General features: G+C 51.6%; 2 protein-coding genes across 2 annotated transcripts; both read left to right on the top strand.

Moving 5' to 3' along the window:
* The first annotated feature begins 337 nt into the window (after positions 1-337).
* Positions 338-3,657, top strand: MED29 (mediator complex subunit 29). Its single transcript, XM_006901126.1, has 4 exons — positions 338-553; positions 1,084-1,142; positions 1,853-1,937; positions 3,415-3,657. Exons 1-4 carry the CDS (start codon positions 338-340, stop codon positions 3,655-3,657), a joined length of 603 nt encoding a protein of 200 aa, XP_006901188.1.
* Positions 3,658-11,675: 8,018 nt separating this feature from the next.
* On the top strand, positions 11,676-13,301 carry ZFP36 (ZFP36 ring finger protein). Its single transcript, XM_006901086.1, has 2 exons — positions 11,676-11,699; positions 12,363-13,301. The coding sequence occupies exons 1-2, from the start codon at positions 11,676-11,678 to the stop codon at positions 13,299-13,301; spliced, it is 963 nt and encodes a 320-aa protein (XP_006901148.1).
* The last annotated feature ends 1,908 nt before the right edge of the window (positions 13,302-15,209 follow it).

The following is a 15,209-nucleotide window of genomic DNA, read 5'->3' on the forward strand; positions in this document are numbered from 1 at the left end:
ACGCTGAGGACCCGACCCAGCGCCTCACGCCGCAAGGCCTTCTGGGAAATAAGAGTCCGTGATGGAATCACGTCCGGATTAGCGAGCAGCACGACAGAGGGTGGGGCATGGAGAAGTGTTCGCCTGTGATTGGTGTAAAAATAACAATCTAGCCATCGAGTTCCAGGTTCTAACTGGGAGGTAATAGCGTAGCTTGCTTTCTTCCATTGGCTGGACGGTTTCGTAGGCGGTTCTAAATTTCAAACCAGGGCCTAGAAATATTGAAGACGCTAAAAAAATCCCACAAAAGCCAGGAGACACGTTGTCTGACGCACTTCTGGCGGGCTAACCGAGGAAGATGGCTGCGCCCCAGCAACCCTCTTCAGCGACTTCCTCAACCGCTGGAGTATCCGGCCCGGGGTCAGCTGGCGGCCCAGGTGCCCAGCAGCAGCCACAGCCGCCGGCACAACTTGTAGGACCTGCCCAGAGCGGGCTTCTGCAGCAACAGCAACAGGACTTCGATCCCGTGCAGCGCTACAAGATGCTCATCCCGCAGCTGAAGGAGAGTCTACAGGTAAGTTGGCCGGGAGCTGCTGGGCGGCGATTAGGATGTGGCTGGCTGATCCAGAGGGGCGGGGACCGAGAGACCCTTTGGATCGGAGCCCAGAAAGGCAGACGAGAGATGAGACCAAAACAAAGCTCTGCAATCTAATAGCACAGGTTTGGTCTGCGATTGGTCGGTAACCCGAGTGGGAGAGAGTTTAAAGGAGAAAACGGGTTCTGGTGGTTGGAGCCAAAAAGAGGACTGGCTTGTACGGAGGTTCTTCCCGTGGTCTGTGAGCAAGGGGAGATCCACCAGGTTACTGCGGGGAATTTGTATTGTGGTTGGTGGTGGCAGGTGCCATCTCATAGCAACCCTCTAAACTACATAGATCTGAACCTTGCCTTATCCGCGCTGTCCTCAAGATACGCTGATATGCTCGAGCCCCTTATAGGTACTATGTCAGCCCATCTTGTTGAACTGGGTATAAAGCTACCTAAAAAGCGTCCCCTTCAGTTTTTCCATTTTGCTCCTTTTTTTTTTCCTTTTTTTTTTTAAACCAGACGTTAATGAAAGTTGCGGCTCAGAACTTGATTCAGAACACGAACATTGACAACGGCCAGTGAGTACAGCCCCTCTTTTCACCTCAGCGTTGGGATTTAAGTGGCCTGTGCCTAAGTTTCCTCCTGCCTTCAAGCCATGACCCTTAGCACCCTTCCTTCTCCCTTTGTGTGTGCTACCTATGTGACCTGTCCCGTAGGCCGTGCTTGGGTCTCTTGGCCTTTTCCTGATTGCTTGTGGATACCTGGTTAGGTTGCTGTGTGCCGTCTAGTCGGATCTGACCCGTAGCTGATCCTCCAGTGGGTTTGCACGGGAGGAGAGTGCCCATCTCTCTCCCTCAGAGCAGCTGGTGAAATCAAACTTCGCGCAGCACAACTCCTTACCACCAAGCCGCCAGCTCCATACTTGTCAGTTGTTAGGTGCTTGAGTCAAGTACGACTCATAGCAAATCTATGAACAGCAGACCTAAATCCCATCCTATCCTGTGCCATCTTCATTATCTCTGATACACTTGAGCCGATTGTCGTCAATTTCATCTCAATTGGGGTCTTCCTCTCGTTGACTGACTCTCTACCTTTCCAAGCCTGATAGCCTTTTCCAGTTATTAGCCTCTCCTAGCAAAATGACCATAATAGGAGAGACAAAGCTTTTTCATCCTCTCCTCCAAGGAGTATTCTGCCTGCACCTTTTCTAAGACATACCTGTTCAGAACAGTAGACACCCCAAAATTCGAAATCCACTCCTCAATGACTCTCTTCTCCTGGGCCATAGAAAGAGCAGCGATGGACCCATACAGCGCTTTGACAAGTGCCTGGAGGAATTCTATGCACTGTGTGACCAGTTAGAGCTCTGCCTGGTAAGAGCCCTACCCCCACCAAGGTGCCCAGTGACCACAGCTCTGCCTTAGTCCCCCACCCTCAAGAACCCTTATTTACGCAACATCTCCTCCGGACCAGGCCTGTGCTTCAATTCTGGTGGTGTTCTCAGCCTCGTCCTCCTAGCCAAGTGGATATCAAATACTTATTTCTGAATAATGACTGTCCACAGTGGCTGGGCATAGAGGAAGCACAAGCAGGGGGACTAAACCAGGATAGTGCGGGGAAGGTGCAGGCAGGGACAGTGAGAGAGACACAAGTAGGGAAGCCAGGGCTAGGATGAGGAAAGGGCAGGTAAGGGTGTCAAGGCCTAGATAGAGAGGCACAGGCAGCGAGGGTGAGGCTATGGAGAGATGCAGGCAGGGTTGTTAGTTTTAGGATGAGAGAGGTGCAGGCAAAAGAGTGGGTTAAAATGCAGGACTCTCAAGGGGCATGAAAGGTACCTGAGCTACCTTGGCTAGGATGGAGGTGCTTAAGGGAAGGCTGAGCTGAGGCCATAAGAAAGACCGGGTGAAGGACAAGAGTTGAGGGAACTGCTGAACCAGGTATTGTTTGTTTTTTCTCTGAATCAGATTTGAAGGAAAGGTCAGAATTTGAATAGCCTAGTAGTGGTAGAACAGTGTTCCAATCAGCAAGAACTTTGTAGTTCACAGTGGGAACTTTAAGAAATCTATCTGGAAGCCACTGGAGATTTTCTAGAAGTTGAACATGGCCCTAGCCATGGAGTATTTCACGCTAGAAGGGCTGACAGTCTTCCATCTCTGGGAGCCTAAGGAGGCAAGCTCCACATAGGCTAGGGCCCATGAGGAAGGAAAGGGCAAGAGGGAACTCGAGAGGCCTGCCTGTGTACATGCAGGCTTGTGGGGTGGAAGGAGGCTCCAACGTGAGGTCTAGGGCTCGGTTTGGAGTTTTGAGCTGCTCCTGACAGATGGACCCAGAACAAGGGGGAGTGATAGGAGAGGAAAGGCCAGGCTGGGGACAGTGACTTGATCATTAATGCAGAGGTAGAGACTGAGGTGCTGTTGGGGGAAGGGGGTGCAGTCTGCCAGGGAGGCTATGAGGAATGAAAAGAGATAGGGCTTGAGAATTGCTTCATTTGTAGAGAAAGAGCAGTTAGAGGAAGAAAACTCCCAAGGGAATATCATCAGCGAGGCCAAAGACAATTCTAATCCTGGGGCTAGGACCCGATCATAGGAATAACAAGGAGTGGGGAAGAGTAATAATACGGAGATAACATTCTTCGCATTTAAATGATGGGGCAGGATGCCTGTCTTAACCTCCTGAGGGAGGCAAAGGTGGTTATTAAGCTCATTTTCCAAAGGAGGAAACAGGCACACAACCACTTGCTGGAGCTACCCAGCAAGCCATGGGCAGAGCCAGGCTTTGGGCTGGACCCTGGCTTAGGATGTGAGTACTGAGAGCCAGACTCATACCATGCCCTTACCTTCCCGCCCACAGCGCCTAGCACACGAGTGCTTGTCCCAGAGCTGCGACAGTGCTAAGCATTCGCCAACCCTGGTGCCCACAGCCACCAAGCCAGATGCAGTACAGCCTGACAGCCTGCCCTACCCTCAGTACCTGGCAGTCATCAAAACCCAGATTGCCTGCGCCAAGGATATTCACACTGCTTTGCTGGACTGTGCCAACAAAGTCACGGGCAAGACGCCTGCACCACCTACAGGCCCTGGGGGCCCCCTCTGAACTGGGGAATATGGAATGGGGGGGACAGCCAGGTCTTGGGAATGAACAGTGGTAACCCTTAGCAATCTTGTCTCTGTTCTTAGCACCAGCAGGAGGCAGCAGAGGCTGGTCAACAGAAAGCAGAGCTGTCCTCTTCTGTCACACCCCCACCCCCAGTCTCTCTAGTCTAGAGAGGACTTTGGACAGTGTGCTGATACCTCCATGCTTCCTGGCTTCCTCCCACCTGGCCTTGACAGGGAACCCTGGCTAGGCTACTCTCCCTCCTTGATCTTGTCCAATTAGAGGCAGGGGATGGTTTGTTTCAAATATTTGTCCACATTTCATGTGTCTGACCCCCTCTTGCTTTCAGGTTTTATCTCACATATTCTCTCATTCTGTTTTAATTTGTCCCTGGATGGCTCTACTCCTGAATCTCTTTTTCAACCATATTTTGCTATCAATTCATGAGACACCATATCGTCAAAGGGGGTCACTTTCCAGGAGCTTGGGCACGTGGACTACTTGGGGTTACAGGAAGGTGCTCTGTATCCAGGAGGCACAGACAAGCCCACTGTCCTCCCACCTCTGAGATTACCCCAGTCCCCAGCATCCTTGACCCAAGAAAGGGGAAGTGGAGAAATCTAGGCCCTAACTTTGGCACAGCTGGTTGGGGCGCAGCCCCCACTTGTGCCCAGCTCTACGTCAGCAGCATTCAGACCACGGCATTGTGCAAGCCATGATGAGGCCTGGTTCAGCTGGATGCCTGGGTCCCTATATTTTTAGCCCTAAAGGAGAAGTGAAAAAACCATGAATCGTTAGTCCTGGGAAAGGACCCTGGTCCCTGGGACCTGGTTCCAGGAAAAGGGCTTTGGAGAGGGAGCGGTCCACCAATCTCCCTGCTTCCCGGAGAGCTCTAGAGGAGCAAGGCAGAGCTCCCAACTCAAGCCCAGCTGTTGAGGTGTGAAAGGAGTGACTCAGGAGCATTGATGGAACTGCCTCACCCAGCACCTATGCCTTGGTTCCCATCATCTTGCCTGCTGACAGGCAAGACTGGATGGGCTCCTGGTCTGGACATCTGCAAAGACACTCCAATGCCAGAGTCCTAGAAAAGGACCAAGAGGATATATGGGGGTCTGAGCATGGGCACACATACATCTTGGGCTTTCCTCCCCTTTCTGCTTCTTTCTCCAAGTGCCAGGGCTCATGAGGGTAGGTTGTCGGGAAGGGTGGGATGAACTCACAAACTGAAGTTAGCCACACACTGACCTTCTCAAGGGAAGCCTCAGCTCTGCTCATGTAATTGAATCAAACATACATACCCCCACCAATTACCATGGACTTTACAAAATAACAACACCTAGTTGTTAATAAGGTGCCATTGAGTTGAGTCTAACTCATAGCAACCCCATGAACAGTGGATCTGAACCCTGGCCTAGCCTAAACTATGCAGTCCTCACACTTCTGACACACTATAGCCCATTGCAGCAGTCACCATGGTCAGTCTACTTGGTTGAGTCTTCTCCTGTGCTGACGACTCCTTCAAGCAGCATATCCCTCTCCAAGGAACAGCCACTCCTGTGCGAGGCGAAGCCTCATCATCCTTGCCTCTAAAGAGCACTCTGGCTACACCCTCTTCAAGAAGACATTTATTTGTTCTTTTGACAGTCCATGGGATGTTCAGTGCTCTTCTCCAACACGACAATTAAAAGGCATCAATTCTGTCATTCCTATTCATTGTCCAGCTCTCAGACATAGCAGGTGATCAAAAGACCATGGCCTGAATCAGGCACACCTTAGTTCTCAAACTGACATCATTACACCTCAGTAATTTGGAGAGGTCCCTAACTGCAGATTTTCCCAATGCAATAAATCTGATTACCCAACTGCTGGTACCAAGGGTGTTAATGTGGATCCAAGTAAGATGTTGGACAGTTCCAGTCTCCACTATGATGTTGCCTACCTGGATTAGGAGGCTGTTGTGCATACAGAACAGGGGAACACTGCATGATTTAAATAACAAAATTACTATATAACAACTATAACCTAGTCTATTTATTAGGGCTTGTGGCCTAATGCTATGGAGTGGCACTTATTTCAAATACACCACCTGCTCCATGGGATAAAGATGGGTAGTCTATGCAGTTTAAACCTGCCTGCCTCTGAAAACCTACCATTGGTTCAGACACAGTCAGGCATGCAATAACAGGTTGACAATTTGGGTCTTACTGGGACACAGTTTCATCTCCAGATGTATACGGTAACAATGTTACTGTTCTCCCTGATGTGATGCTATTAGGGTGCAAACACAAACCCTTTGCCAAATAGAAGACCCAGCTTGAGACGCACTGGGGGAGGTGTTGTTCCAGCATCACACAAGAAGCCAAAGGGACAGCTGGATTTACAGGGCAGAGGGCAACACAAGTATCTACAGTGTGTCCCTTGCCCCTTCCCAGGAGTTAACAGTGCTTAAACCAAATCAGAGAGGAGATTCACAAGGGGATCGAATCCACCAGATGCTCTGCTGGAGAAGGAGGGACAATCTCTACCTGTACCAGTCAGATCTAATTTGACGGTACACACACACACAAATAATAAAAATTTTAAAAAGATTCACAAGGGGAGTGGGAAAAGGGGGTAAAATGTACAGCTAAACAGCACTACACAAGAAAACACCAGGAAGGATTCAGCAAGCCTGTGTGGCCCAGGCCCAGAATAAAGATCCCTGCCTCCTAGCACTGAGGCTTCACTGAGCAACAGCAAACATGATAAAGAGAAATGAGATAGAAAGCTATCAGAAGAAAACAAAGGTGAAGATTCATAACAAAATACTTGATACTAAAGAGTAAAAAAAAAATGTGATATTTGCTTGTGGAAAATGGTTAACCATTGATAAAAACGAGATCTTAGGGTGGGTAGTGGTTTCAGGAACTAACTGCTATGATATATATATATAAAAACGTGCTATCCTGTCAACAGATAAGGTTATCTTTAAAAAAAAAAAATCTGATAAAGTCAGGAAAAGCTCAGTGAGGTGATACAGGAGAAGACTTGAAAGAGATATGTCAACTCAGGCAAAAGCATTCCAGAGAGGGACCCGCAAGTCTGAGGTCCTGAAGGCCATACTCATGTTTAACAGGAGACCAGAACAACGAGGGGAATATGATCATGACAGGAAATTGCAGCACATCATGGAGGACCTGAGTGAGATCTTTGATCAGCTCCGATAACAACCACACACTTCAGGGAGGGGGCAGGTATGATCCAGACAGCCACTCCTGTGGGCAAAAGGCATGGGGGATAGACAGACATACACTATCCCAACAGAGGGTGGTATGACTCAACCATCCCAAGACCATGGTGCCCCAGGGACCCTGTGCAGGTGGCAGCTCCACAAACAAACTCTCCAAGGGAACTACCAGACCTCATGAATACACAACCCTGAAATCAGCACTTAACCAACTATCTCTCACCCCATCATAGACTTTGCCCATCACAGGCTGACTCAGCCTCGCCTTCAACACTATCAGAGGCGATAAAGCCAGCACAGGCACTGCCCTGGCAGGTCAGGTGCGTGTGCATCTGCACTGCCCACAAGGACAGACATACCAATAGCAACTGGGGGGCAGCCACCTCCACATGCAGCAGAAGTCAGGGACCAAAGTTCACCAGTTTCCCTGCTTGTGACTGGGCCACAAAGGAATCACGTCCAGACACTGGCCTACCCTGTTGTAACAGACACCCAGTCCCAGACACATGCGAAGAGTCTTCACACACCCGGGGAGTCTGCCACAACCGCACTCACAGATGGGTGCACTTAAAACCCTGTCCCACCAATGAAGTCCCTTCATGTGGCACGAACACAGTTGTACAATAGTTATTAAAGGTTGTTCATTAGTTATACAAGGATACCTCTAATACTGTTGTTGTCAAAATGTGGCCATCAAGTTGCCTGCAACTCATTGTGACCTTATGTACAATAGCTCTGAACCTTGACCTAACCTGAGTCTATCTTATTGTCAGCAACACATCTTACACACACACACCCGCCCCCATTTGCCCAGTTACTGTGTTAATCAGCTGGACAATGACTAAGGATGACAGAAGAAGAGTTTTGACTTTGTGGTGCTGGAAAGGGTTGAAACCAACTTACTCCTGGGAGACAAGGATTCTGAAGCTCTGTCTCATACTTTGGGCATGTTGCCAGGCACTTTGAAGGATGGAGGGACAGCAGCAGCACAAGAGAGGAAGATCTCTAGCCCTACTCTAACCTAAAAACCTTTAAAAAGATACCTTGTCACTCCAAAGCCTGCAGTGGCACACAGGTGGTGGTTGTATGCCACTTAGCTCCAACTTAAAGCAACCCTCCCAATCTTCTCAATTGATGCTCATTGCTAGCCACTGTCAGTCCATTTCGCTGAGGTAGGTCTCTCAAAGTCACACGCTCTCAGTTTGCACATGCAATTAAAAGCTGAGTGTTCTAAACTCCCACGCTGGAGATGTTTAAAGTCTACACAACCCGGTCAACCGCAAAGGCACAGGCAGTTTCACACACCTATATACACACATGGAGTTAGGAGGCACCCGCCCACAATGGGCACACTCGAGGTCCACACCTGGGCCGCACACGCTTTGGCACCTGCAGCGTGTCACACCAGGACTGTCCCCTGCCACCTACAGTCGCACACCCGCCGGTGACGCTGGTCACGTCCCCGACACACACGCACGTGCGGGGGCTCGGTGGCCCCGGCCGGCCCGACCTCCCCGCACAGCTCCGACTCGCTCTCACACCCCCGCGTTTCCCGTCCCCGCTTGTTTTTCTGGAAACTCTGCCCTCCGTTCCCCTCCCCCCGGACCGGAAGTGCTCGCAGTATTTTTAGCCTCTCTGGTTTCCGCCCCTGCCCGGATCCCCACGTCCCCCCGCCCCCACGCTGCGCCCTGGCAGAGGACCCCGGCCGGCCCCTTCCCCGACATCATTCCAGAGGGGATTCCCGGCCGTCTCCAGGGCCGCGGATTTTCCCGCTGGCTACGTGGGGAGGGGAGGAGCCGGCGCGAACTTCCTCCTGCTGGGCCCTAGGAGCAGAGGGGGTGGGGGACGGGGTCGCGAGCCCCGATTCCACGCCTGAACGAGACGGACCCATTCTACCCCATTTACCTAATTCTGACCCTAACAAGAGGGGACTAGATTTGGGGACTTCCTGGATTTGAAGCAGGAGGCGCTTGGAGACTCGAACTCGTGCGCGAGGAGAGGCTGACTCGGGATCTCTGGGTCCCACAGTCTTAAGTCTAGGATAGGGAGGTCTGGCTGTTTCATCCCAGACATTTCAGATCTCAGGCGATGACTCAGCAGATGGAGAGCTTCCTGACTCGGGAGGGAAATGTTACGGCTCTCCAGGGAATCAAAACCTGGATTGCTCCTTTAGGACTGTGGCTAGAGTCCAAACCTCAGAGACCCCCAGTGACCCCCATCCACGTTTGCCAGCCTTCATCCTGTTACCACTGGGATTTGGAACCCCACTGGGAGGGGATCCGCAGGCACCACCCCTCTCACGTTGTTTCTAGACTGTTTACAGGAGACAAAAACCCTGGTTACAGAAGAGGAACCCGGGCGTCCAGCCGAGCCTCCTCGTCACGGCTTCCTGGAATCCACCCCTCCTGGTCCCTTGAGTGAGTCACGGGCAGAGCTGGAGGCCGCAACCGTGCCTGAAGCCACCACAGCCGCCCAGCTCACGGGACCTGCCTGGGAAGGCCCCTCAGCCCCAGAGTGCGCCGCCCCAGGGATTCTCCCCCTGTGCTCCGAGATGCAGATCTGAATACAGGCTAGCTGTGCAAACCAGCAGCCGCAGTCTGCAAAAATGAACTTTCCACAATTATAACCGCACTCAGTGACCAGGATTTCTCCCCTTCCCGTCTTCCGTAGGGCTAGATTCCTATTGCAGTGAAGTTTGTTCTGCCCCAAGAGGGTTCCCAAGAGTAATCTTTTTTTTTTTAATTTATTTTATTTTATTATTTTGTGTGTGTGTGCCGTCAAATTGGATCCGACTGGTACGGGAGGAGATGGCCCCTCCTTCTCCAGCAGAGCATCTGGTGGATTCGAACCGCATATCTCTGGGATTGCAGTGCAGTTTCTTGCCACTAGGCCACCAGAGCCCCCCCCCCCAAGAGTAATCTTTACTGGAGCCAACTGCCACATCTTTCTTTCACCCGCAGCAGTGATAACTACCATTGGATAACTTAACCATTGGACTGTTGAGGCTCCTTGCCAAGGCAAGTCAGTTTCAAATTCATGGCGATCCTTTCTCTCCTTGGCTGTAAATCTTTGAGGGAGGAGAGACTGCCCATCTTCTCTTCCCCCATCTTTTGATTGTGTGCATGCACACACACGCGGCAAACAGAGTTCTTTCCCAGGATGATGATGCTGGTGCTTTCTACTCCAGCTCATAGCTTCAGCAACTTTTCAGAAGCTGTAAATCACTCGGAGTATCTGGTGGATTTGAACCGGAAGCATTTGTGTTCACAGCACAACTCCTTACCACCAACCCACCAGAGCTTCTATACTCCCTGCACTTAAAAGTCCTTGAAAAATATTAAGTTTTCTTCCTTGGGAAGTACGGGATGCTCTTCTCTCCAGGATGAGAGTTTTTATTCAGGGTAAACCACTTGATAAGCTACTGACAGTATGGGGACTGACCTCTAGAAAAAGTGACATTCGCAAGTTGTATACCATGATGAGCTCTCCCCCACAATCCTCCCCAAAGTAAAAGATCTTTTTCAGTCTTCACCATTTTCTCCCAAGGCAAACCTGGAAACATAATCAAAGGTACTGGTACTGAGCCCCTGCTGCTTAAAAGCTGAGTAGTAGTAGCTAACTTGGAGACTCCTGAGAAGCATGATAGTGGTGCGGCAGACCTGGAGCATCACGGGTTATGCAGAGAAGGCGATTCAGAGTCTAGAGAAAGCAATGTGATTGGAGACAGGCGGTCCAGAGAGCCGAAAGCCAAAAAAGAGCGGTAGAAGGAGAAGCGCAAGCTCTTGAGATCATCACATGCGCAATGTGGTGGAGGCTCTTATTGCCCTAACCATCTAAACATACCCACAAGATTAACTTATTGCAAGAAAAATGCTTCTGTCTTAATTTTTTAAGACTAACTTTAAAAAAAAAAAAAAAAGCGTAGTAGCTGGGCAAGTAATTTGACCTCTCTGTGCCTTAGTCTCTCCTTGTGTGAAACAGGCCTGGTTGATTTATGACAACTAAGCAGAATGTCCAGTCCCAATGTCCAGAGTCAGAGTAGCATCTGCTGGAAGACGCGGGGCTAGAGGGGCACTCTGAATTGGAAAAGAGGCCCCCTTTTTCGTCCTGGCCTCGTATCCACACACACCCACGTTTCTCCCCATCTGTGCTCCTTGGCATAGAGTAGGTCTGGAAAGAGACTCTATGCAAGCTTCTTGGTCCCGTGTTCTTGTTTTGCCCCTCAAGTTTCTTCTGCCTTCCTCTAGTGTATTTATCACTGGTTTGTGTCCCCTCACATCTCACTCTGATTTTCTTTTTGAGCCACTTACCTCTGTCTTATCTACCTTATCTCTCTGAGCCTCTCTCTTAGGGTGCTCTTACCTTCTTCACCCTGTCTTTTCCCCTTGGCGTGCGCATTGGGGGGTGGTGTGTGTGTGTGTGTGTGTGCCTTTCTCTATCGCACAGACACGCCCATCCTCTCTGTGTCTGTGTGTTTTTCCTCTTGCCAGTTACCCCTGGATTCCTGCCCTTGCCTCTGCCCCAATGTCTTTCTTTGCGCTTCAGTCTTGAAAGTGGGCCGACACCCGCCCACGGACTCCACGGTTGGGGGCCTGCCGGAAAGGAACTTGTCCAAGGATGGCGCAGCTAAAGAGGGTGCGCGTCCGGGAAGCGCCCTCCAGGACCCGCCCCTGGCCCACTGGCTCCACCCTCTCTGCTGGCTATAAGAAAACCGCTCTGAAGTCCAACTGCAGTCTGTGTGTGCCACTCCCGTTCTCCTTCTCTAGCCGACCGACCGGCCGCCCGCGCCTCCATGGATCTCACTTCCCTCTACGAGGTAAGCTCCCGCAGCCCCTCTCAAACTAACACTCTCTGGGTTCCTCCTCAGACTGGTGAGATTTCCTTCCGGGTCTTGACCCTAATTGTGGCTAGGGTGGTCCTGGAATTAAAAAGCCGGAGAATATTTCTCCCATCTGAAGGCGGAAGAGGCCCCACACTTGGTTTACCACTTTGTAGGGCGCAGGGTTTGAGCGGAGGCGGTTCGGAGCCCGAGTGTCGTGGGGAAAACCGACCTCGGTTCCGCCTCCGCGGATGGTGCTGAGAACTAAGCCAAAGGGATCTGGACTCCGGGGTTCACTTTACCTGCTCTTCTATCATCCTGGCTTCTCCATTTATGCTGGAGGCAGGGGTCAGATCTGTAGAAGTCCAGAAACTCCGCACTTCGGGGGCAGTGGTGCGCCCTAACTTTCTTTGGCGTTCCCTCTATGCGGCTTTAGGGGGCCTAGACTCCTGGGTGCTTCAGTCGGTGGATAAACCCCAGACTTATAAATCGAAATCCCTAGGATCTCGAACCCCCAGGTTTCTGTGGGCGGGTGGGGCCCAAAGTGGGGTGCGGCTCAGGCAGGAGTCCACAAACCGGGTTGGCAGGCTTTTGAGGTGCCCTGGGGCGGGGCGTCATCCCGTTTTTTTTTAGTGTCTTAACCACCCCCTACTCCCGCAGAGCCTCCGGTCGCTGAACCCTGACCTAGCATCTACGGAGTCCAGCCTGGGATGGCCTTCCCGGGGACCCTGGAGCTCGGCCGACTCCAGCCCTGCTGCGGTAGCCCCCCGCCTGCAAGGCCGCTCCACCAGCCTGGTGGAGGGACGCGCCTGTTCCTGGGTGCCACCACCTCCGGGCTTCGCACCCCTGCCACCGCGTCCGGGTCCTGAGCTGTCGCCTCCACCCACCTCGCCTACAACAGCTCTGACCCCTTCGTCCCGCTACAAGACTGAGCTGTGTCGGACCTTCTCAGAGAGTGGACGCTGCCGGTATGGGGCTAAGTGCCAGTTCGCCCACGGCCTGGGGGAGCTGCGCCAGGCCAGTCGCCATCCCAAATACAAGACCGAATTCTGCCACAAGTACTACCTCAATGGCACCTGCCCCTATGGCTCTCGCTGCCACTTCATCCACAACCCCAATGAGGACCTGGCCACCCCTGGGCAACACCCTCATGTTCTGCGCCAGAGCATCAGTTTTTCAGGCCTGCCGTCTGGTCGCCGAGCTTCGCCACCACCACTGGGCCTTCCAGGCCCTTCCCTGTCCTCCTGTTCCTTCTCACCCTCCAGCTCCCCCCCACCACCAGCCGGAGACCTGCCACTCTCTCCCTCTGCCTTCTCTGCTGCCCCTGGGACCCCTGTGCCCCGAAGGGAGCCCACCCCAACCTGTTGCCCCTCCTGCCGGAGGACCACTCCTGGCAATTTCTGGGGGCCCCTAGGGAGCCTAGCTCGGAGCCCCTCTGCACACTCCCTGGGATCAGACCCTGATGAATATGCCAGCAGTGGCAGCAGCCTGGGGGGCTCTGACTCACCTGTCTTTGAGGCCGGTGTTTTTGGGCCATCCCAAGCCCCTGCAGCCTTCCTTCGCCTTCCCATCTTCAATCGCATCTCCGTGTCTGAGTGACAGGTGACTGCATAGTACAAACCAGCTGGATAACAAAGGGTTCCATTTCTCCTGCTTTGGTCTCCATGTGGGCCCTAGGGCTGTGGGGAACTAGATAGGTCCTTAACTGCCCCCCTCACCTTGCTAAAGAGTCCTGCCTTGGGGCAGGTCCCCAGTGGGCAAAAGTGTGACAGTGTTTATGGAGTGGGAACTGGAGTGTGTTTTTATTTTTTTTTTATTTTTTTTTTGGAGTGTTTTTCTATATTCCTTAAATACAAGATATAGCAAATATTTAAAGGGAGGCAGTGAGGTCCCCACCTCTTCCCCTGTCCAAATCTGTCTTCTAGAATTTTATGTGCTGTGAATATTAGGCCCCCACTGCCCTCTCCAGGGTTTTGCTGTTCTCAGGTCCCCAACCTCTAAGGGGTTAGTGGAACCTCCCCTAAAGGGGAGTCCTGGTGCTCAGATCTCCCAAAGCAAGTAGCCAAAGCCGTTGCCACCTTCTCCCTTAAACCAACGGGCCCTTTTATTTATGACGACTTTATTTATTCAAATGGATTTTATAGTATTTATATATATTGGGTCGTCCGCTTCCCTTGTATTTTTCTTCCTCTTTTGTAATATTGGAAACATGGAATAATTATTAAATATACTATAATAATATATTAAGTAATATATATTGTTACCTAAAAAGCCTATTTTTGTGGGTTTTTTTTCCGTTTTTGGAACTTTTAAATAAAAAGAACCAGCGTGTACAACTGAGTATTGGCTTTTCTGCCTTATGAAAGGAGCCAGAGAGTGGGAAGGACAGTGGGGTCTTTTTTTAGAAGCGGCTTTGAGTCAATAGCCACTCAGGGCACTTACCTGGCTGGAAGTGACGTCATCAGCCCATCCCTTCACCTGAGAGGGCGGGCCCAGGTGAGGTCACTCGGCGGAACTAAGGAAGCCATTTCCCCCGGAGCCTGGCCAGGCTCTCTGCTGGGCAGGACACAGGATGTTTCCGTCCCCATGAGGCTGCGGGAGGAGGCCAGGGCGGAGCCTAGAGGACGGAATGTGCCGGAGCAAGAGGCCGGACGGGGAGGGGTCACCCCAGGAACGCCGGGCCTTAGGAACCTGAGCTGTAAAACTTGTAAAGATGTAGAACCTAGACTCCTAAATTTCGGAGGAAATTTTTCGAGGCCCAAGATTCTAGACGCCCACCATTTTTCGAATCTCAGCATTTGTTTCTTGGCAAGTTTTTTTTTTTTAATTTTTATTGTATTATTTTTACGTGTACCGTCAAATCAGATCTGATTGGTACAGGAGATTGTCCCCGCCTCCAGCAGAGCATCTGGTGGATTTGAACCGTGTACTTCTGTGATTGCAGTGCAGCGTCTTGCCACTAGGCCACCAGAACTCCCTTCTTGGCAAGTTTAAAACCTTACACGCTCAACATTCTAGACTCTGGCAGCTTCGCCGAGAGTCGCAAGGTTCTAGAACTCTGCCATTCCCTAATGGTCGAGTGCCTTCCGAACGATTCCACCTCCCAGCGAGCCTGGAGGACTGAACATGGCGACCCCAAATGAGTTCCTCAAACTGGAATCTCCACCAGCCGACTGCCAGGTTTTAGGCCAGCGGGTTCCAACCAACCCCCACCTTTCAGTTAGAGCAGCACGGTGTTCAGATCACTGCGCCTCCAGGGCACCATCCCGTAATACTCAAAATTTTGGGAGTAACAAATCTAACGAGTCACAAACGCCAAGTGCAAGATTCCAGGAAGCTTGGCATTTCCTAATCTTGGGAGCCGGGTTGGTTCCCGGGCAGGTTGAGGACAGAACTGGTCCAGCCTCCTGCTTGCAGTATTGCTGCGTAATGTTGGCGGGGGGCGGCCCCGAGTAGCCAGGCGGTGCCCCGGCGAACAGCGACCTCGGACCATACAAGGGAATAAGC

This window comes from Elephantulus edwardii, unplaced genomic scaffold, assembly GCF_000299155.1.
Source record: "Elephantulus edwardii isolate Elephantulus edwardi_28Jun2011 unplaced genomic scaffold, EleEdw1.0 scaffold00308, whole genome shotgun sequence".
Classification (NCBI taxonomy): domain Eukaryota; kingdom Metazoa; phylum Chordata; class Mammalia; order Macroscelidea; family Macroscelididae; genus Elephantulus; species Elephantulus edwardii.

Excerpts from the sequence above, each read along its gene's own strand:
- ZFP36 (XM_006901086.1), top strand. The coding sequence starts at position 11,676 with ATGGATCTCACTTCCCTCTACGAG. Across the intron at positions 11,700-12,362 it reads ATCTCACTTCCCTCTACGAG|AGCCTCCGGTCGCTGAACCC; the intron begins GTAAGCTCCCGC and ends CTACTCCCGCAG.
- MED29 (XM_006901126.1), top strand. The coding sequence starts at position 338 with ATGGCTGCGCCCCAGCAACCCTCTTCAGCGACTTCCTCAACCGCTGGA. Across the intron at positions 554-1,083 it reads AGCTGAAGGAGAGTCTACAG|ACGTTAATGAAAGTTGCGGC; the intron begins GTAAGTTGGCCG and ends TTTTTAAACCAG. Across the intron at positions 1,143-1,852 it reads ACGAACATTGACAACGGCCA|AAAGAGCAGCGATGGACCCA; the intron begins GTGAGTACAGCC and ends CCTGGGCCATAG.